General features: G+C 37.8%; 1 protein-coding gene across 3 annotated transcripts in view; it reads left to right on the top strand.

Annotated features, from left to right (window-relative positions):
- The window catches only part of LAMP2 (lysosomal associated membrane protein 2), a 37,484-nt gene extending 17,977 nt beyond the window's left edge, over positions 1-19,507 (top strand). The window contains exons 6-9 of one of the 3 annotated variants that reach the window (XM_082865059.1): positions 291-413; positions 3,698-3,761; positions 4,184-4,348; positions 16,733-19,507. In XM_082865059.1, coding sequence (XP_082721185.1) covers positions 291-413; positions 3,698-3,761; positions 4,184-4,348; positions 16,733-16,875 — 495 coding nt within the window. In that variant the 3' untranslated portion in view covers positions 16,876-19,507. Of the gene's footprint in view, positions 1-290; positions 414-3,697; positions 3,762-4,183; positions 4,349-6,695; positions 9,169-13,888; positions 15,725-16,732 lie in introns of those variants that run through there. The other 2 variants (XM_082865057.1, XM_082865058.1) reach the window with 2 other exon arrangements.
- Positions 19,508-21,680: the final 2,173 nt, after the last annotated feature.

Below are 21,680 nucleotides of genomic sequence, written 5' to 3'. Positions count from 1 at the left end.
AAACAAGCTAGACAGATGGCTCTTGTTCTCCATTAAAAAATGTGTTTTCATTTGGCTCATTATTTGAGGAAGCTTTCCTGTTGTCTTCCTTTTTTTTTTTTAAGTCTTCTGAGTCATAGCTTGAGGACCTGGGCCAGCTTTGAAAGTAAGGTATCAAACACTTAAGTATCCATATCTAGGAGACAAAAGGATTTTTTTGTTCTCCACGAACTTGGTCTTATTAGAGTATAAGGTTTTGCTGTAGATTTTTATGGTTCATCTGTACCTCTCTCCCTCTTCTTCCCCTGAAGGTTGCTTCGGTTATTAACATCAATCCCAACACAACCAACTTCACTGGCAGCTGCCATCCTCAAACTGCTCTCCTTAGGCTGAGCAGCAGCAGCATCAAGTATCTGGACTTTGTCTTTGCTGTGGTGAGTAACGGGTTTATCAAAACTTACGGGAGCACATCTGAAAGTCTAAAAAGGGGTGTGTGTGTGTGTGTGTGTGTGTGTGTCTGTGTGTGTGTATTTGTTGAGAGGGATAATTACCTCTATTTTCCATTTCAACACTACTCAATTATAAAGTGTATACAGTCCATTGATCCCTGTTAATCCCTCAGGGTCACTTCGATGTTCTGTGGGCTGGACTCGAATTCTGCTATTCTGTTTTTATGTAGACCTTAGGGTAGGAGTAAGAATTAACCCATATTAAAAAAAAAAGTCTAATCTATCCATATAGATATATGTTACAATAAAGTTTATTTATAAAAGACAAAGTAAGTTCCATAATATTTTTTCTACTATTGGTTAGAAAATTCTCATGTTTGTCTGTTATAATATTTTAGGCTTTTTCAAGGCTATATATTTATAATAGTATCAGTAATAATGATAGCTAACACTTATTGAGTACTCACTATGTACAAGGCTCTGTGCAAGTACTTTACGTGCATTACGTCAGGATAGTTTATAATGGCAGCATTCAGGTTTTTGTTCATGATCGCATCAAGGGCTGAACCCTAAGCAGAAGTTTCCATGCATGTTCTGCTTCTAGGTAGCGTAAATTGATCATTGGGGACCTTAATTTCCACCTTCTCAGAAGCAGTTGTTATCCCCATAATTTTTCAAAGTGTGTGTGTGTGTGTGTGTGTGTATGTGTATGTACACATGTTACAGCAGATTGGAATGGGGAAGAGGGGCTATCAATGAGGGAAAATGTTGGACCACCAAAGTTATTGTATAAGGGCCTAAAAAACAGTTCTGCTTTCAAATCGGATTACTCTTATCTAGGGATGGGGAAATAGTCTCAACGTCTGATATATGAAAAGTTAGGTATGTCTTTGTTTTGTGTCTGAACTTGGTATTTTGAGTCTAAAGCCTCTTTTCTCTATGGAATACATGCTGAGTAATTGAGGATTATATTTTAGAAAGGTTTATAAAAACCTTCCCCTTTCCAGCATTCAAATAATTACTCCGTTGTAGTACATATATGACCAGTGAATTACTATTAAGAATGTCTAGTTAAGCTTGTCATCTTCAGTGTGATAAGAGCAGGCTTCCCAAGTTACCTCACAGAGATTATATTATAGTCAATAAGAATGAAGAAAGTAATATTTTAGATTCACTCCCTTCTGAGTGATTGAGCTTGATCTTTCTAGCTGAGGTAAGATCCTAACAGGAACATGGTTTCTTCTGACTCTCATGGGGAAACATGTAATATTTAATGATTACAATATTTAATTGCCCAGCAGACTATTCTAAAATGTAATTCAAAATAGTGACATTTTAACCATGATATAGGCACTTTGAAAAATCAAGAAACGTCTGCAGTGTCACCAGAGTTCAGTGGGGCCCATCTCACCTTCAATCCTATCATGACACTTACTTCTAAGGATAATTTATTGAATTTGGTGTATATGCAGGATGTTATGGTAGGATACAAAGAGGAAGGCCTGTATTCAGATGCCCATGGATTAGTGGTAAAGATAGCAATGTACTAATAATTACCATTTTTATGGAAGGCCTTGAATGTCATGCTGGCTTTTGGAATTGATTCTTTGGGCAAGTAGAGTGCTGTGGGATGAGTGCTAGACCAGAGGAAGATACAAAGTGCTATAAGAGTGTAGAAGAATGAGCCATAAATTCTAGCTAGAGTAGAGTCAGGAGGGTTTAACAGAGGAGATGGCATTTAAGCTGGACCTTCAAGGATGGGTCAGATTTGTACACATGGGGGAGAAGGTGGGGAGTAAGTGAAAAAGTACAAGCTACCCCTGGATAAAGGAACACAATCAAGACCAGGTGGAGAATGAGACATGTAGCATGATTAGTGAATGATAAGTTTGGAAGAGTACTTGGGACTAATTGTAGAGAGCCTTGAATGCCAAGCCAAGGAGAGATGCGATAAGGTTGTTCAGGTCCTCTTTATGCTTCCTCCTGAAATTCTCTTAGTCTGCCCCCTGGTTTTCATTCCCTACTGATTCAGGCCTGCATTACCTCTTACCTGGATGTTTCACACAGCCTCCTAACTAGTCCCATCTCTTCCTCCCCTCCCCCAATGTACTTTGGCATCAGCTTGATCTTCCTGAAGCTCAGCTCTTCCTCAGAAACCTGCAGTGGTTCTGTTTTGCTGACAAGAAAACATCTAAATTCCATGCCAGGGTAGTTTCACGCCTCCCCTCCCTGCCATGCAATGTAACCTGCATATCCAGCTTTATGATTCCTTCTTTCCCTTTATATGAATCTCATGCTTCCCTTACCCTGTTCCCTGTGCACATCCCAGGCTCTGCAGCCAGACTTCCTGGTGCCAAATCCCAGCTCACCGACTACTGCGTAGCCTTGTGGAAGTTACTCAACACCCTCCATAATTCAGTTACAAAATGGGGTGTTGTAATTCTTCCATTCCGTGAAGCCTCATGTAAAGTTTTAAGAACAGCGCTTGTCACTTTGTAAGTTCTCAAATGCTCGTGTGCTTGTGATTATGCTCATTTTCTGACTACCTTTACTCATGTGGTTGCTTTCTCGAATACTCATTTCTGCTTGTTTCCTAATTGAATCCTACCCAATTCAAATGGCCCATCCCTAAGCTTGTGTTATCTTTGCTCCTCCCTTAGTTGGAAGTAACTTCTCGTCTTTTAATTTTCATAACCTATCACTTTTTTGTTATATGGTTATTTATTTATACCTATCTTCTCTTACCTGGCAGATTGCAAACGCGGTGGGGGCAGGAACCATATCTGGTCCATTTTGATGGCTCCCTGGAACACTTAGATATGTTACCTTGTACATACTAAAAGCACTGATTAGAATGACTGGCTAATCAGATGAGTGCTTCAGAAAGAAAATAGCAGCGAAGGAAAGGTTAGAGCTGGAGAGGCTGAAAGGCAAGGAGCCCCGTTAAGAGGCTGTTGTGATCCAGGCTAGAGGTGGTGAGGGCTCAGAAAGTGATAGAAAGAATGGAATGGAGGGAGTGAATTGCTGAGTGTCTAAGAACCATATGAGCACACCTCTGGTCCAAAAGTTGGAAACAAAATGAAGAGGGAAAGGGTTTCTGTCACATTTTGAGTCCCTTTACTTAGTTGCAGTTTATTCTACTGGTCCAGGTCTAATCCATGGTTTTATCTTCTGGGTAATAGTATTAGATTGCTTTCTTTCTGTAGACATTAACTGTACCTGTAGACAGTTGTGATGCATTGATTAACTGGAAGCTCTTTTTCACACAGAAAAATGAAAACCGATTCTATCTAAAGGAGGTGAATGTCAGCATGTATTTGGTTAACGGCTCTGGTAAGCAAAACATTGGCCTCTGGGAAAAAGAGTATGGGTTACACTGAAAGAATAGAAACTGTAATTATCTTGTTACCAAATAGTGCCTTATTTAATGGACCAGAAGATTCTATGTCAAAATTGTACTTTGACCATAACTTAAAATCAGTAACTTAGAACTAGAGTGTTCTATCTTTTGCAGTATCCCATATTTTGAAAACATGGTAGATAATAGTTAACGATGTGAGTGAGTTTTAGACTGTAGAAACATCTATAGAAAGATACGGAACCTAGTGATCTTAAGAATGGCTTTTTGTGGGCAGACCCTGTACCCTAAGCCCCCATATTTCACAGAAAAATCCTGGGGACTGTCCCATTTTTTTTTTTGTTGTTGTTGTTGATGGGATAAGAAGTTACTAACATGTTTTTTTTTCCCCTTAAAGTTTTTAGCATTGCAAATAACAATCTCAGCTACTGGGATGCCCCCCTGGGAAGTTCTTATATGTGCAACAAAGAGCAGACTGTTTCAGTGTCTGGAGCATTTCAGATAAATACCTTTGATCTAAGGGTTCAGCCTTTCAATGTGATGGAAGGAAAGTATTCTACAGGTAAGAATCAAGCAAGTTTTATTAATAATTTATGGTCTTAGGTTGACTGCTGGGTGGCTTTTCCTTTGAGTCATGGGAATATAAGCACTGAAATACAGGAATATGAATTCACCTCTCGACTCTGTTGTAGAGTTCTCATAGCCTTGAGCAAGTTGTGTAACTATATTTAGCTCATCATTTTGCTCAAATTAGATTTGTTTTGTGATCTCAAAACCATTTGCAACAAAGTTTTTAAAGCTAAAACTGAGGAGATTTAAGTGAGCTTTACTTAAGGTGTAGACATTTCTCCATGGGTTGTAGTTTGTGGCCAGGGTGGCACTTGGGAGCAGCAGTTTTTGAGCATCTTGCTCTGCCTTCTTGGGGCCATCTTCTCGCTGGAAACATTTTCATACCAGAATTAAAGCAGTTTGGTCTCATTTTGTTAAGACAAAAGATTGCAGTAGGAAAGCCTCAGATATCATGACCTATGTTTTGGCCAGCCAGAAAGATCTGGAGAGTTTTAAAAGCATGTGCCAGTGTGAATGAGGCTTTTTGAAGGTCTACTCAGGGCTAATGGTGGTATTTATCAGATTTTTAGTGAAAGCTTTGTGAAGGGCTTATTACAGTGTGTTTATATGAATATGAAAGATGCATTTGGCATTACAAGATTAAAATTTGCTTGAAGAGGAAAAAGTACATAAAATTCCTTAATTGACTCGTCCTTTAAAACCAATTACTTAAAATTGACGGTTTGTGGATCACAGTTCTGCCCAGCAGAGCCATCCCAGTCATCCACATCCTTTTTAACAATTAATTCTATGGTTTAGAAGGAAATGTGGAAGCTGTGTTTAAAGTGAATGTGCTGTGAGCTGCTCAGCAGTTTTGCAGTAGTGCTGAACACCTAGCCTGACTTGGTTAGGCCAGAATAAATTGGGCTCTTCACCCTACCATTCTTGTGATTAGAAGGGTTAATCACAATTTAAAAGTACTTTCAAGAATTCATTTCCCCCTTTGTCAGTTTTGCTTACAAACTTCAATTATTTTGATCCTTTAATAGTTTTACTTTTGAGTCTTTATTGATCTCCCCTACATTATTACCTTAATTTTAGGTCCAAATTTGTGTTTAGAACTTAAAATCATTTGCAGTGTAAAATCCGCTCAAGCCTGTTTGTCTAGTCAGCTGTAATAGACATGAGCTATGGTTTTTCTCTAATTTGAAACTTTGGTTTTTATGTACATAGAATTAGAAATGTCACCCAAAGGAGTATACAACATTTAGTACTGATAATGAATGCGTAATCTATTTGTGGAGCTAGGTTCTTGACTGTGGGTACCTATAAATACAACACACTGGTAATAATTCACTGTTTAGGAGAGGAAATAGACTTTCAGTAAGGTAAGAGTGTTGATTGGATTTTACTGGATCAGACTACTGTCTAGAAATGGGGAAAATAGCCCCTGTGGGCTGCCAGCCCTGACCAGATTGATAAATGTGGTAAACACACTCAAATTAGTAAGAGGTCCCAGTTTCTTGACTTTTGCAGCCACTAAAAGCATATACTTGAAGTCGGGAATCTGCAAACTTTTTCTGTAAAGGCTCAGACAGTAAGTGTTAGGGTTTGGAGGCCATGTGGTCTCTGTCACAATTATTCAGCTCTGCTGTTGTAGCATGAAAACAGCCACAGGCAATAAACAAATGAGTGAGGCTGTGTTCCAGTAAAGCTTTACTTGTGGATACTGAAACTTGAATTTCATGTAATTCTCATGAATCACAAAATCATCATCTTTTGTTTTTTTTCCAATCATTTAGAAATGTTCAAAAGGCATTTTTAGCCCTTGGGCCAGATTTGGCTCACGGGCTATAGTTTGCCTGATCTTTGCTCTAAAGGATTCCAGAGTCAGCATGGCTGTTTTAATCCCACAGTTAAACCTTCCTGATCTGCTCCGAGTTTCCCAAAAGACATTCACTCTACCACCAAGAGTCTAATCCTGCTATGTAGCTATGTGGCTAGATTAGCTCTCTTCATTTCTGATAAAGTAATACTCCTATTTTGGAAAGCACTTGGAATATATACAAAGAAATACAGACACATGTATGTGTTTTACTCAGATATAAATGAGTGTATATTCATATATATCTATATATATATACACATACATGAATGAAAGGACAAATAAGGTTTAGGATTTTAATTCTAGGACACTGCATAATTTTATGTAGCTTTATCACTAAAATATACCTGTCTTAATTACTTTAAGTTGATCTTATAAGAGCATTTCTGAATTTTGAATATCAACATCTTTTACTTTTGGACATCATTTTTTTTATTATACTCATTATTTGTTACACACTTTTTCTCACCTACAGCCCAAGAGTGTTCGCTGGATGATGACACCATTCTAATACCAATTATAGTTGGTGCTGGTCTTTCAGGCTTGATTATCGTTATAGTGATTGCTTACCTAATTGGCAGAAGAAAAAGTTATGCTGGATATCAGACTCTGTAACACTAATCCACATGTGACTCTGTTACAAAACAATAAAGCAAGTACAAGATCCAAGATCCAACATGCAATACTATTCGATTTAAGGTATATATAGTTGCAGTTCTGATCTTAACAACAGGTGGTACAGAGGATTTTGAACTTAAATAGATAAAAATACCCCTAAAACTATAAACTATAAATTAGTCACATGATTTTGGTTTTCCCAACTAAGGAATTTAAAAGTTATTTCTACAACAAAAAACATGTGCAAAATCACGTGGATTATAGATTCTATTTTATTGTCTTGAATTAGTATTGCATTGTTCTCACTTTAAACATTCTGACTAGAAATATACAGCTTAGGAAAGGGTTAACCGCACCTCCACATGTAGTCGATTTGAGACAACACATTCTACGGTGGATTTGTACTTGCTCCTTTGCATTTTTTGGTGATTTTGTTTGCAGGTTAACTTAGCTGCTTTGGCATTGCTGTGTATTTGACTATGAGAGATATGCCAATAGATTTGAACAGGGTCTAGTATTATTATGTTCTTAGCAATGCATGCTTTTCTAATGCCTTTTGAATCCATTTGTATTTAATGTGGCTGTAGTGACAAAAGATACAAAAGCTTTAAAATTTTGGAATAGGTGTTAATCTTATTGTTTAATCTTTTTAAGAAAAAAACTGGATATTTCCGTCTTTTGAATTGTAAGACACGAGACTATTCCAACTGGGCATTTCAATCCATTTTCTAGATGTTTTAGAGATAATTGCTAGGCAGTGCCAATTTGGGGTGTTAGTCCCTTGTACCCGTAAATTGGCTTCTACATGCAGTGCTAAAATTAATGTAGATTTCTCTTTAGCTTTCTAGTATCCTTGTTGGTGATGGTTTGTTTTATTCTCTTCTTTTCTTTTCCTTAAAGAAGAAATGCCAGTATGTCCTAGAACCTAGATAAAGAACTTGCACCTAACCCAAAAGTCTTGGCCTTCTCTTTGTTCATGAAAAAGCTGTTCTTTGTTTCCAGCTTGTGTTGATTGCTACAACATTTACTAATTTGGCTTTCACATTTAAATAGTTCTGTGCTAATCAAAACTTACATTATTATTTTTCATTATGGTAGCATCATCATTAATTCATGTACTTTGTGTTCAGCTCTGTGCTCTGGGGAGTTGCACCAATTGTCCATTTAACCTGCACCACCTAATGTTTATATGAGAAAGCAAAACATTTCTGCTTGATAGTTAGCACATCAAGTATTTCTTGCTGCTTTTGTCTTTCTTCCTTTTTTTTTTGGTATTGAGATGGCTGAGCAAATATTAAAAAATTGTTAACATGCAGCAATATATGGCAGGTTCCGTGTTTGGGGGGATGGGAGATTATGTGTGCCTCCCATTCACTAGAAAATGAGATATCTGGGTTCCAAAATGTTGTTTGCGTTGAATAAATTTGGTAGTCTAGTGACACACACGCAGAGGCAATTGCATGTTAGCATGTGTATGTCTATAACTACCTTTCGAGTTATATTGGCATGATAAATATTTTCTCCCACCTAAATTTGCTCTCTGTTTAGAGTAGCCTGAAAATCTTACTGGCTCAGAATAAGATTCCTGACTAAGCCCCTCTCTAAAAGCTACATTGAGCTGCATTGCCAGCTTAAGGCACTTTTTAAAGGCTAAATATAAATCTGATTTTTTAAAAAAAATTTTTATTTAAATAGTGTTTTAGTGTAAGATTGTTAACGTTGTCAGAATGGATAATGCTTGCAAGAATGTGAGCCTTAGATATTTCTCATGAGTCAAAACAAAGCAGCTTTTTTAAAAAATAAAAATTGGAAGCACAAGTGGGTGGCACACTGGCTTAATGCTGTTAATGTTTCTAAAAGTTTCTACCTTTAGATTATATATCTGATTTATATTAAAATACCTCTAATTAGTACTGTTTTATAGAAAATCTGACCTAATTGAATATTTTTGTATTTTACATGGGCCAGTTTATATGCTATCATTTACACTATCATTTCCTATAGCCATGTGTTCTTTGTACCTTTTGTAGTTTTGCTTTAACGGATTTACACCTTGATGATCTAACACTCTATTTGGTTTCTGGGTGTTTTTCATGGGTTAGCATTTGTATAAAGAAACTGGTCCATGTAAATACTTTCCATGTTTTTTCCTCAGATGTTTAAACCACTAGTTGATGTATGGTATTTCTCTTCAGATATTTGCCTGTCCATTTGCTCAACATATTGCTTCTAAAACAAACAATAAAGATTCTTTTATTTCTTAAGGAAATTTGCTCACATTTCTTTCCCATTGGCTAAAGTCTAGATTTTGTATACTACATAATGGCAATTTCTTCCAAAAGGAAAAACTTAAGAAATGCTTAGAAGTAGAATTAATTATTTCCAGAATGTTCTGTGTATTGCTGTCTGGAAGAGTGGTCCCATACATAGGTCCCTACTGATGTTGGAGTGGCTACAGAGTAAGAATCAGGTCTGGGATGAGACGTGTGTGGCGTGCACTTTGTGTGTGTGTGTGTGTGTGTGTGTGTGTGTGTGTGTGTGTAAACTCCCCAGCTGAATCTAATGTTTAGGCAATTAGGAAACCAGTGATCTAGAATATTTATTTCATAGTAAAAGTGACAGAATATCTCTGTACACTTTTCTCAGGTCCTAAATTGAGGCTGATATTTAGTATCTGTACTAGGTCAGCCACACAAACTGACCTATTGATCCGAGCCAAAATAGGATTGTGTGTAATTTTTTTTTTTTTTTGGTGGTACGCGGGCCTCTCACTGTTGTGGCCTCTCCCATTGCGGAGCACAGGCTCCGGATGCGCAGGCTCAGCGGCCATGGCTCACGGGCGCAGCTGCTCCGCGGCATGTGGGATCTTCCCGGACCGGGGCACGAACCCGTGTCCCCTGCATCGGCAGGCGGACTCTCAACCACTGCGTCACCAGGGAAGCCCTAATCTTTCTCTCAGATCACCTTAAAATTCTTGAACCTTCCAATTTCCAGATAGCTTCCCAGTCCACCTTAGTATATCACACACACAAATTTAGCAGCCTGGCTAGTCGCTTTCCTCTGGATTACCCAGTTAAGCCACGTGACTGCCAGTTACTCATCAGAGCTCCCAGCTCTACTAGCTACCATGTGACTTGGTCAAGCTACTCAACTGGGGTCTCTCTCGTTTTTTCATCTGGGGACTGAGGGCTGTTAAGTCCTGTTACTCTTATTTCTTTGAGTGATAGTTTTTCATTTCAATGAAGAAAAATATACATTTGAGTATTTTTAGAAGGAACCTGATTAGAAGCTACATCTTAGGCATCAAGAACATATTTACATACAGTGTAAAACACACCATCTGAAGTTTCTTGCGTTTTTTTAGGAGGAATTATAAATTATGAGACTCAGATATTTTTAGGATTATAGCCTTTTATCTCTGTTTATTTAGATAGATAATGTTACATTGTCTTGGGCTCAGCTCTCTCCTACCTATCTCCTGATCTTTTACCCTGGTATATAACTTTCTGCATCAATAATTACCATATCTTATTTTTGAAACTAGTATAGAATAGCTTCAAGTTTCTTTTCAGATTCATGTAATATATTTCAAACAGTTTGACTATAGATCTAAAAGGTATATAATAGATAAGATGTCACATAAGGATGTGCTTCTAAATGCTGATTCTTCCAAAGAGAATTTTTGACACATTGGTTTTGAAGAGCTGTTTGTTTTATACTTTATTATAAATGTACATCTTGGCTTTTCAGCCCTCACACTGAAAACTGGATTTGAAAAATTTCTGAACTAACAGAAAATTGAAGATTAACAGCATTTAAAAAATCTACATGAACCTTTCCATTGAAATTTCAATGGTCAATGAAACTTTGTCTTTAAAAATCTTCATTGCTTCCGTGACTATTAAACTCTTCTACAAATACACTTTTCCTTTCCCCAGAAAGGTCTCAAGTGTACATTAGGCAAATAGATCAGGTCAAAATGACTTATAGAATGAGGTTTTCTTTTCTTGGATGTGATTTTATTAAAATTACTGTTTTACCAAAATTTCTTTCATTACCTAAAGAATTTTTAAAGGCCGAATTCATAAAAATCAATTATTATAAATTAATACTTCACATACTGAGCATTTTAAGTAAATGACAGCATCTAGAAAGATCTTTGTATTAGCAGAATTGCCTTTTTGATCTACTCTGGGAATATTTGTCTTGCATGAAAGCCTTAAGAAAGCCTTATTGGCAGTATTTATGAAAGTCGTTTCAGTACTAGGTCAAATACCCAATTTGGGAAAGAGGACTATGAATTCGTTGCCAGAATAAGAAATTAATCTAATGAATTTTTTAAAAACCAAGTTATATTAAATCCAAGACATAATACTTTATGGTCATGTCACCTAATAGTTTATATGCTGGGTGGTAATTTGGGAAATTGAAGGGGAGGAGCTAACTGGGTGCTCTTAACACCATATATTCACAAGTCACATCTGGCAACCTCAGCTATCTGGATTTTTAACAAAACCAAGAAGCAAGTAAAAAAGATCATTGAGCTGGCAGCCAAAATTGATGTCATAAAGTCCATAAACTTTAGGATTGCATCTTGTTCCCAGTTATTGCCCCAGAGACTAGCAAAAGGCTGGCACATTTCTTACATGCAAACACAATCAGATGTGCCTTGCAGCTATTCATTTTTATTTTCGGCACAGTTCTAATAAGTTTAATTATCTGATTTATCAATCCCTGGTAAATTGCAAGCTAGGAGGAGAACTAGGGCAATAAGAGGCAAGGAAATGGAAAATAGAAGCGGTGGTTCAACACGCTAGCCACCTCCTCTCTCTGCAAACATATCTCCATCTGCACTATCCCTTTCTTCTCCAGTCTCAGTAGGTTTTCTTCTGGTCAGTGCTTCTGGAATCCCATTTCCCCTGCCTCCCAGGAGACTTTGTGCCATCATCTTCAACCTGTAAAATGCTCATGGCTCTTTCCCACATCCTGTAACCACAAGTCTCTTCCACCCTGAAGGTATCCTTTCTTGACCCTGTGTCCCCCTTCTACCTACCTACCTTTCTTCTAAACGTCTCATAATGAGTACTGTGTGTTCCCCATCCCAAGTTCTTGATCTCCTAACCAGTCAATCATTTCCCATTCACTCCTAAACCTGCAACAATTTGACTCCTAGCCCCCACCCTCCGTATTGCTACATCCAGCGGACATTTCTCAGGCGTCTCTAATATTTTACACTGTTCTCCCATGATAATTGAAACTGTTTCCTTCCTTGGCTTCTGTGGCACCATTTTCTACCTGCCTTTCCTACTTTTTCCTGCTCCTTGATTCTTCACATATTGGTGTTCCCAAGGGTTTTATCTCTGATCCTCTTATTACTCTTATCTGCCCTTGCTGAGAAATATCTTTGTCCCTGGTTTGAACTAGCACGTCAACCACTTGGTTAGGACGTAGGTATCTTAAACTCAGCAGATCTAAAACGGAATGTCTTCCTCTTCCACATATCCCTCTCCACCCTCCCCCGACATGCAAATTTTAAAAATTAAATTTAAAAAAACCCACACAAAAATAACTACAAATAAAACTGAAATGCATATATTCCCCCTGTATTCCCTATCACTATGAATGGCACCAGTGTCTACATAATCAAGGGATTGGAAGCCATTCTACAATATTGTCTCCTCCTACATCTGTTTGGTCAGTTCTGTCTTCTAATTGGATCTCTAGTCCATCCCTTCTGCATCTGCACTTCATTAACCAAGTTCAGGACCATATTATTCGTCATCTGACTTCTAGCAGTAGAGTTGCTTCCTAACTTAATACCTCCAGTCTTCCATCTGCCATAACTTCTGAAAAAAATATCCTGCTTAAAATTCTGCAGAAATTTTTTTTGCGGGGGCCATCAGTATAAGGCCAAACTACCTAGAGCATATGGTGCCTTTGTGAGCTGATCCTAGTACCGTTTTCCACCTCTTTTCCAAGAGTACCTCTTTTATTTATTTATTTATTTATTTTTGCGGTACGCGGGCCTCTCACTGTTGTGGCCTCTCCCATTGCGGAGCACAGGCTCTGGACGCGCAGGCTCGGCGGCCATGGCTCACAGGCCCAGCCGCTCCGCGGCACGTGGGATCTTCCCGGACCGGGGCACGAACCCGTGTCCCCTACATCGGCAGGCGGACTCTCAACCACTGCGCCACCAGGGAAGCCCCAAGAGTACCTCTTAATCCATTGTTCTAGCTATGCCAACCTGCTTGCATTTCACCCGAAGTGCTGTTTTCTTACCCTCCATAGTTTTGTCTGTGCTTTCTATACCTGGAACACCCTTCACCCATTACCTGCATGGTTAATTCCTACTCATTCTTAAAAGTTCAGCTCTGGTGTCACCTCTTTCAAACTGTGTCTTGTGTAACAGGGCTGAGTTGAGTGTGCCTCTGAAATATTTCGATGACACTGTGTGTTCCCTGCCCCTATTACAGCACATTTTGAAATTATAACCGCTGATTTTCTTATCTGACTCCTACACCAGACTGAAATCTTGAGGCAAACAGTTATGCAATCAGGGCCAGTTTATACTTTTTCTTACTACTAAATGGCCCCATATTCCTATGCATTGAGTTCTTACATCTGCTTTATGTAGTTGTTCATTTGGTTCATTTCATTAATACTTCCCAATCTGCAGTGTTCCAGGCACTGTGCTTCTTCAACATCATAACAATTTGCCTCTGAAAGCTCACAGCCTGATCATCAAGGAAAGGCTAATTATATTTATCCATTATCTTCCATTTGAAAAATCTGTGAAGTATGTGATCATTTTATATATCTTTCATCCAAAATGACTGCATTTTTGGGGGTACTTAAAAGTATACGATTTGGTTATTTGGAAAATCACTTTTGTGGAACATCTCATTTGCTGGTAATGAATTCCAATGACTTGTTGCCTTGGTGTAAAAAACAAATATGTGTGTTGGGAAGTACTGTCATTTTAACTTAAAATGTACAGATCTGAAATTTTGTCACTGTTTCTGTTCTCAATTGTGCTTTCTCCACATCTAGCTCAAGACTGCAGTGCAGATGACGACAACTTCCTTGTGCCCATAGCGGTGGGAGCAGCCTTGGCAGGAGTGCTTATTCTAGTGTTGCTGGCTTACTTTATTGGTCTCAAGCGCCATCATGCTGGATATGAGCAATTTTAGAACCTGCAGTCTGATTGATTATATAAAAATACATGCACATAACAAGATTTTCTTCCCTTTCAGTTTTGAAATACTTTGTTCTTTAAGATTGATATATTGAAACTTTAATTCTTAAATCAGTCCCAGCATTTTGAGATAATTCTTTATTAATAAAAACTGTTAATAGAACAGCATAATTTTTTTTTAAATGTTGTATTTACTGGTCCTGAAGACAAACTTGTTGAAAAGAACATCGGTGTGCAGTGTTTTAAGGTCTATCTTAAGAAGCCTTGGCCAAATTTTGATTCTAACCCAAGATGCCTTAAACTTATTAACATGGCCATTATGAAGATAAAATATGTAGTTGTCTCCTAATGGAATTAATAAATATTGTTTCACTACCGGTGTTCTGTTTCAGTATATAAGAATTATCCTGATTTAAGCTCATCGCAGTGCCTTTGCATATAGTTCATTAAATAAATGTTGATGTGGCATAAATGCCCATCAGATGCTTAAACTTGGTTTTCAGTTGAATGTCCTCAGGACCATCAGCATTTTTTAGGTTATGTGACTTTCTTTGAAGATGAAGTCAGTATCTTTGGCTTGTGATTTTTCCCTAGGTAAAAAACAGACCCAAGAGGCTGCAGCAGAGCTTCAACTGGCTTCAGAATTAGAGTTTTCAAAAAACTGTTTCTTTTTCAGCAATAATAGACAGAAAGGATTCAAGCATATTTAACCAGTTGCCTTTTTTAAAATGTTTTTCTCTTCCTTGGATGCCTGATTAGCATTGCAAGATAGAAATATTCTATGAACTAATTAGGAGAGATTGTGTTGTGTTTCTCTACCTCATCTTGTTGGTCTCTAGAGCATTAAAATCTATTTAGTGTTGTCATCAGACTGGTACTTATGAGCTGTAAGCAGCAGCAATCTCAGAAGGGAGGCAGCGAAGCAAAGCAGCAACTCGGCTCCTGCCTTTTCCAAGACGGCCCCTGTGGGGCAGAGCATAGATGGGGTGTAGACAGAAGCTGTTGGCATGAAAATGAGCTAGATATTCAGCCCCTGTTGAGGCACGCTCCATGTTAGAAGTGCAGCACAGATATTGAATGTATAGACAAATAAATAAGAAGGAAGCTTAATCAGTAGACTCGAGAATTTCACATGGAAGTGATTATTTTATTAATTCATTCTGTGTATATATTGGCTTGTTCAGAATTTTTGTAATTCACTGATTACAGCATTTTGGTACCCAGCTATCAGTCTCTGAAGGCTTTCAGTAAAATACAGTAAATCTTTTTAATAAAAGCTAATGTCATTACTAAAATCTGTTCTATATACTCAGAACCTCAGCAGCATTTTTTTATGAATGACAAAAGTGCAAGAGGAGGAAGAGATAAAATTAGAGGAAAAATGCAAGTTATTATTCAATCATAAATCACACCAAGTATCACATTTTGTTAATTGCATTAGACTTATACTGGAAAGGACCTTAAAGATTCCTTACTATAACCCCATAATTTTTTCAGAAAGAGGAGTGACTTCACTGAGGTTATATATCTAGCGGGCAACAAAACCATTATTAGCATTTTGATTAAAAATTGTCCCAATGAAGTCTAGTCACTCAATAGTAAGAATAGTTTAAACTTGAAACTGGGAGATCAGAACTGGGCACTTTGAGTTTCTGTACTAACTAATTTCAATAAATGACACATGATACCAACTTTGTTTGCTTAAGTATTTTTAAAAGTACTGAATATTGGCTTTTTCAATGGCTCCTATTTTGACCTCTGCTACTTCAAAGCCTAAACCTCCTTGGATGGGATCACAAACATGGGAGGAAAAGAGAAGGGAATGAACACTTGTTGACCTCCTGATGTGTATCATATACTTTAGAAATATCATTTAATCCTCAGATACCTTATAATATAGGTATTCTTCTCCCCCTTTTACAGATGAGGAAAGTGAGGCCCAGTTTAAATTACTTGACCAAGGTCCTTTAGCTAGTAATTGAAGGAATCAAGATTCAAACTCAGTTCTGTCTCAGTCCAGAGCTCAGAAGCTACATTGCATGTGCACACCGCCTTCCTGGTGGTCCAGTGGAGTGGACTGCAATGTCCATTGGACTCTGCTGTTATTCTTCCAGGCCACTGCTCAGCTAAAAATAATTACATATAACCTGATAGCTACCTAATGCTTGTATGAAAAAAATTATACTGCATTTTTCTTGATCATGAGTCCTTTTTAACTTAGATGTTATTACTCATACAGAATTCTTATTTGTATTTTCACGATAGCTGTGGCAGGGGAGAAAGGGAGTGGGGAAATACGCAGGTAGTGGTTTTAAGTGAAGATTCCCACAGTGCTGCCCTTTCCCCGCAGTGCCGCTCTTTCCCTGCAGTGCCATTAGACAATTCAACATAAAATCTTCCCATATTAGGCAAGCACAATTCTTTGTTTTGGACCCTTTCCCGTTCTTCCCTTAACTTCTGCTTTTCGTACTGAGGAATTAGGTGTGATTTGAGATGAAGTGACAGTGAGAGATACAGGAGGATCAGTTGCTTGGAAATACTTGGGTGGACATAGTGGAAAATAAGAAAATAAGGGTAATGCTGTAAAAGACTAACCTATGTACTCTTTCAAAATGCTTGTTTCTTGTTTTCTTGTTTCTGCTTAATTGCATTCCTTACTAATTTCCTTTCCTTGCTTTCTGTCTGTTCTTTTCTAACAGCTGAAGAATGTTCTGCTGACTCTGACCTCAACTTTCTTATTCCTGTTGCAGTGGGTGTGGCCTTGGGCTTCCTTATAATTGTTGTCTTTATCTCTTATATGATTGGAAGAAGGAAAAGTCGTACTGGTTATCAGTCTGTGTAATCAATTAAATCTAGTGCTTTTTGGGTTTTTTTTGCCATTAGAAGTTATGTTTTCCATTGGCTAAAAAGCCAGGAAATGCTGTGCAATTGATTGTTTGAGATACGCAGATTAACCTCAGTGAGTTGCTAGCTAACTTGGGCATGAGTAGCACTATTAGGGCCGATTTCTTCTTTTTTTTCCTATTTTTTTCTTCCTTTGTAAAAGTGTAATTGAAAGAAAAATTGTGGCTTAGAATATGTTTTTTTTAGTGAATAATGATTCTAAGCCTCTGGATCCAATTATGAAAGCATTTCTACTGAAGTATAATTTTATATGTTGCAGTTACTTGTATTTTGCCTCTTTGACATTATTTGCATAATCAAAGCTGTTAGAGAACTTAACTTGCTTCAGGAAATAAACTCAAGAACATAGTGACTTCGTTTTCATTGGTGGCAAACATAAAATTTGGTTTGTAATAAGACTTAGATTCCGAACCGCCTAAACAAGATTATTTAAATTCTGATTTAATTTTCCTGCTAGTTAAAAAGAAAGAAAGAAAGGAATGTCTTCATAATATTGTATTTAATAGCAAAAGTCTGGCTGTTTTCTTTATTACTGTTAGTGGCTACTATATTTTAACAAGGATGTCGCAACTAAGACTCGGTGCAGCCAAAATAAATAAATAAATATTTTTTAAAAACCCCAAACAAACACGGATGTCTTTTTTTTTTTCCTACTGGAGTTTGGAATATATTGATTACCTCAGACTTTCCATTTATGCTGAAGGATGAAGTAAGATCTATGGCGTTTTTTTTTAAGGTGTTGATACAGAAAGGGTTATTTTTTTTTTAGAGTTATGATTTAGAATTTTTTTTCCCTTACAGCCTTAACTTGTTCACAAAGTTAATTCATCTTCCACTATAAAAACAAAACAAAGCTTCTCTATTTTGTGTGCCTCCTGTACTCTCTCATCCCCTGTATGAATAAGTTCTAATTGATAATTTTAATGTATTGGTTTCGTTTTTCTCACAGCAGCATGTGCTAACTTTAGAGGCTAGTGGCCCTGAAGTATCATCAGTCAGATGGCTGCCTGGCCAGAGCTGGACCAGGATTGTTCTGTAAATTTGTTGATCTTGATACAGACTTATATCCCTGTAGGGACCTCTAATGGCTCTGGCTACTGGAGTAAGGTACTAGAGGCCACTCCTCCCAGTGTCTGCTTGATTGGCTAGGCTATTGAATTGTCCTTTGATTTGGAAGCACACTGTTGTATTTCTCTAGTGTCCAAATGGCTGCTTTGCACTCCTGTTATTAGCATAAGGCAGATGTTTATTTTATCAAACTATTTTATCTCTATATAACTAAAAAAGAAAAGTTTCCCAAAGATCTGCCTTCACTTTTAAAATGTTCCTTGGATTGGGACTTCCCTGGTGGCGCAGTGGTTAAGAATCCGCCTGCCAATGCAGGGAACATGGGTTCGAGCCCTGGTCCGGGAAGATCCCACATGCCGCGGAGCAACTAAGCCCGTAGGCCACAACTACTGAAGCCCATGTGCTTAGAGCCTGTACTCCACAACAAGAGAAGCTACTGCACCTCAAGAAGAGTAGCTCCCGCTCACCGCAACTAGTGAAGGCCTGTGCGCAGCAACAAAGACCCAACACAGCCAAAAATAAATAAATTTTAAAATGTTCCTTGGATTAAAAAATTAAGCCTAAACCTTAAATAAAGTTAGTTATTACATCCAAGGATTAGGTCCCCATCTACCTCTTAGCACAATGCAGATGCTCACCACTGTATTGCTGCCATTAACTGATGCCAGAACTCTTTGCCGATAAGTGAAGTTGGAAATTTTTGTTTTTTTTTTTAAAAAGAAAATTCATCAACATCTTTCTTTACTATCTTTATATGCAGTGCATCTCAAAAGCATATATTCCAAACTGGAGTAGAAATAGATTGCTCAACTACATTTCCCTTAGAACTCTCTGGTTCTGACTTGTAGACTCAAGCTCTCCTCTCTTTGCTAAGTATATAAAGAATGTTTCCTTTTAAAATGTTCTCCTTTGAAAACAATTGCTTATTTGTTATTTGGTCAAAATGATGGCATCATAAAGAACAGTGGCTTTGTTTCAAAAAATATTTTTGAGATGATTGTCTAAAAGCCAGATTATTTAAATCAGCTTGTGACCTTGCTAGGTATATGGATTGGAAAATTCAGATACATTCAAAATTATGGGTTCATTTAAAAGTTTTCTACTTTTGGGGTAGGAGACTAACATCACTAATTCTTCATTGGGTATCATGGTTTTATCTTAGATAATTAGCAAACATGTTTTAATTCTTTGAGAATTAAGATTAATTGAAATATAAAATATTAACAGAGGGTTCAAACAATAACTGCTTCAACTCCAATAAAATACAGGAAGCCCAAAATCTATGAACTGAGTGTTCAATAAGCTTTGCTCACTGAGTTCATTTTTATTGTCAGTACAACAGGGGGGTCAAATAGTAGGACTTGAACTCATAAAGAATTGTTTTTACCTAAGCTTCTTTGGAAGAACTGATGCCTGCTGCTACCTAAAGTTTTGTATATATCAATATAGTAAACTAATTAATACCTACAAAATAAATACTGTGGTACTCCTGTTTGATCTGATGTGTGTGAATTTTAGATTGATGGATTAAAATATAATAAAGATCATACAATCTATATCACTATGGATAACTTCATTTTTATTCCATGTTCTCAGTCTTAAGAGCTTGGATTGATTTATAAAATCTAAGTTCCTCAATTATTGTCTTTTGAATTGTCGGTAGGACTCATATGATCTCATAGGTCTGCAAATTAACCAAGTGCCGTCATTAAGAAGGCGTTAGAACCTTTAATGCAGACATTTCAAATATGGGGGCCTATGTAGTCATGAAAATTACAAGAAAGTATTGAAAATAAAATATGGAAATCAAATTTAAGAGCTTCATAATAAATGTACTTTGAGCATATTATGTCTGCATTGATATAATGTACTCACTGTTGAAGTTCATTCCATTCTGAGCAAGATACACCTCAGGGATATGACGGGCTGAGAAGGAGCTATCCATTTTCTGAAAATTCCTTATAACCCAGCCTAATGCTTAAATGTTATATGATTGGATTAAATGACATACATTCCTTTTTACATAAGAGACATTTTTGGTGGGAGAAGGAATTGAACTTTGGATCTCTCCACAGTTCCTGAGTAACAGGGTTTCATTTTCTGATAAATGTTTAGTGGCTTCTAATTCAGTCCAAAAATGGCCTTACCTTGCGTTTGTGGGACTGGGGAGGGGGTTCTCAATAGAACCTGTCTTGTCTCAGCTTTGCTGAATATATTGCGCAACTCTGCACCTCATAGAGCCTCTGAAAGAAGCACTTTAAGATTATTGATAGCAAGTAGAGTGGTTCTATGTATGTTGCCATGTATCTAAAAAGTCAACTTGGAGGTCCATCTTTTTAAATTCAGTGTGTACACTGTAATGCTAGAACTGCCTAATTCTAAGGAAACGTTGCGCTTTCTCTTTGCTTTTATTGTCTGTATGTATTTTGATGGCAGTTGTAAATTTGAGTTCCTCTCTTTCAAGAGATAATGAACAGGAGAAATCTTGGTATACAATACATTTTTAGTAGGAAAATGCAGCTATAGTTTTATTTGTTTATTTTATAATTTTTTATTTATTATTATCTTTGGCTGCGTTGGGTCTTCGTTGCTGCGCGTGGACTTTCTCTAGTTGCGGCGAGCGGGGCCTACTCTTTGTTGCGGTGCGCGGGCTTCTCATTGCAGTGGCTTCTCTTGTTGCGGAGCACGGGCTCTAGGTGTGCGGGCTTCAGTAGTTGTGGCTCGCGGGCTCTAGAGCGCAGTCTCAGTAGTTGTGGCGCACGGGCTTAGTTGCTCCGCAGCTTGAGGGATCTTCCCGGACCAGGGCTCGAACCCTTGTCCCCTGCATTGGCAGGCGGATTCTTAACCACTGTGCCACCAGGGAAGCCCTATAGTTTTATTGAGCAGTTACAATACTGTGCACTTTACACACATTTCATTTAATCCTCATAGCAACTCTCTGAGGTTGGGCAGTATCATTCCCAGTTTACAGAGGAGGTAACTGAGGCTTGAGTTGGTTACTTAACAAAAGTCCCACAAAGAGTAAGTAACAAAACTGACATTTGAGCCCAGCTCCGTCTGCCTTCAAGGACCATACTCTTAACCACTATGCATCCTGGCTGCTAAGAAGCAAAAGATTTTTAAAAAACCGTGTACCTTACATTAAATGGTTACAGAAATCTGACTTCTGTACTCTTCTGTCCTACATGTAGTTACCCTGTAAATGTTCTTCCGTATTCTTAAAATAACTTTAGTTTTGTCCAGCCCACTTGAAGCAAGGACGGATGCTGTGGCAGCATGCCTTCTGAAAGATCAAACCAAGGCCAGTTTGTGCTGTACCTCATTAGTAATGTTAAGCCCTGAATGTCACTCTTTTTTTCAGAGTAGCTTCATCTAGTTATTCTGATCACGTATCATTATCATTCTGCCCTCAAACTGTTCTGCACCATGAATCATTTTGACTGTGCATTAGTGTGTTTAAGAGACTAAATGGAACTGTCTCTCTCCTCACTTTACCTAAATTAATGCCATCTCTACCCCACAGCCGTCCCCCAGCCTTAAGTGCAGTGTAGCCATGACACTCGGCAATCCTTGCTAGGTGGTTGTGAGCCCCAATACGCAGTTCCTACTCTTAGATCTAGAGCCTTTTTGAGAGGATTTCAAGAAATCCTTATCCACATACTTAAAGTTTCCAAC

Source organism: Leucopleurus acutus, assembly GCF_964270905.1.
Source record: "Leucopleurus acutus genome assembly, chromosome: X".
Taxonomy (NCBI): domain Eukaryota; kingdom Metazoa; phylum Chordata; class Mammalia; order Artiodactyla; family Delphinidae; genus Leucopleurus; species Leucopleurus acutus.
Note: the sequence above shows the minus strand (reverse complement) of the source record. Positions and strands in the feature narration are given on the sequence as shown.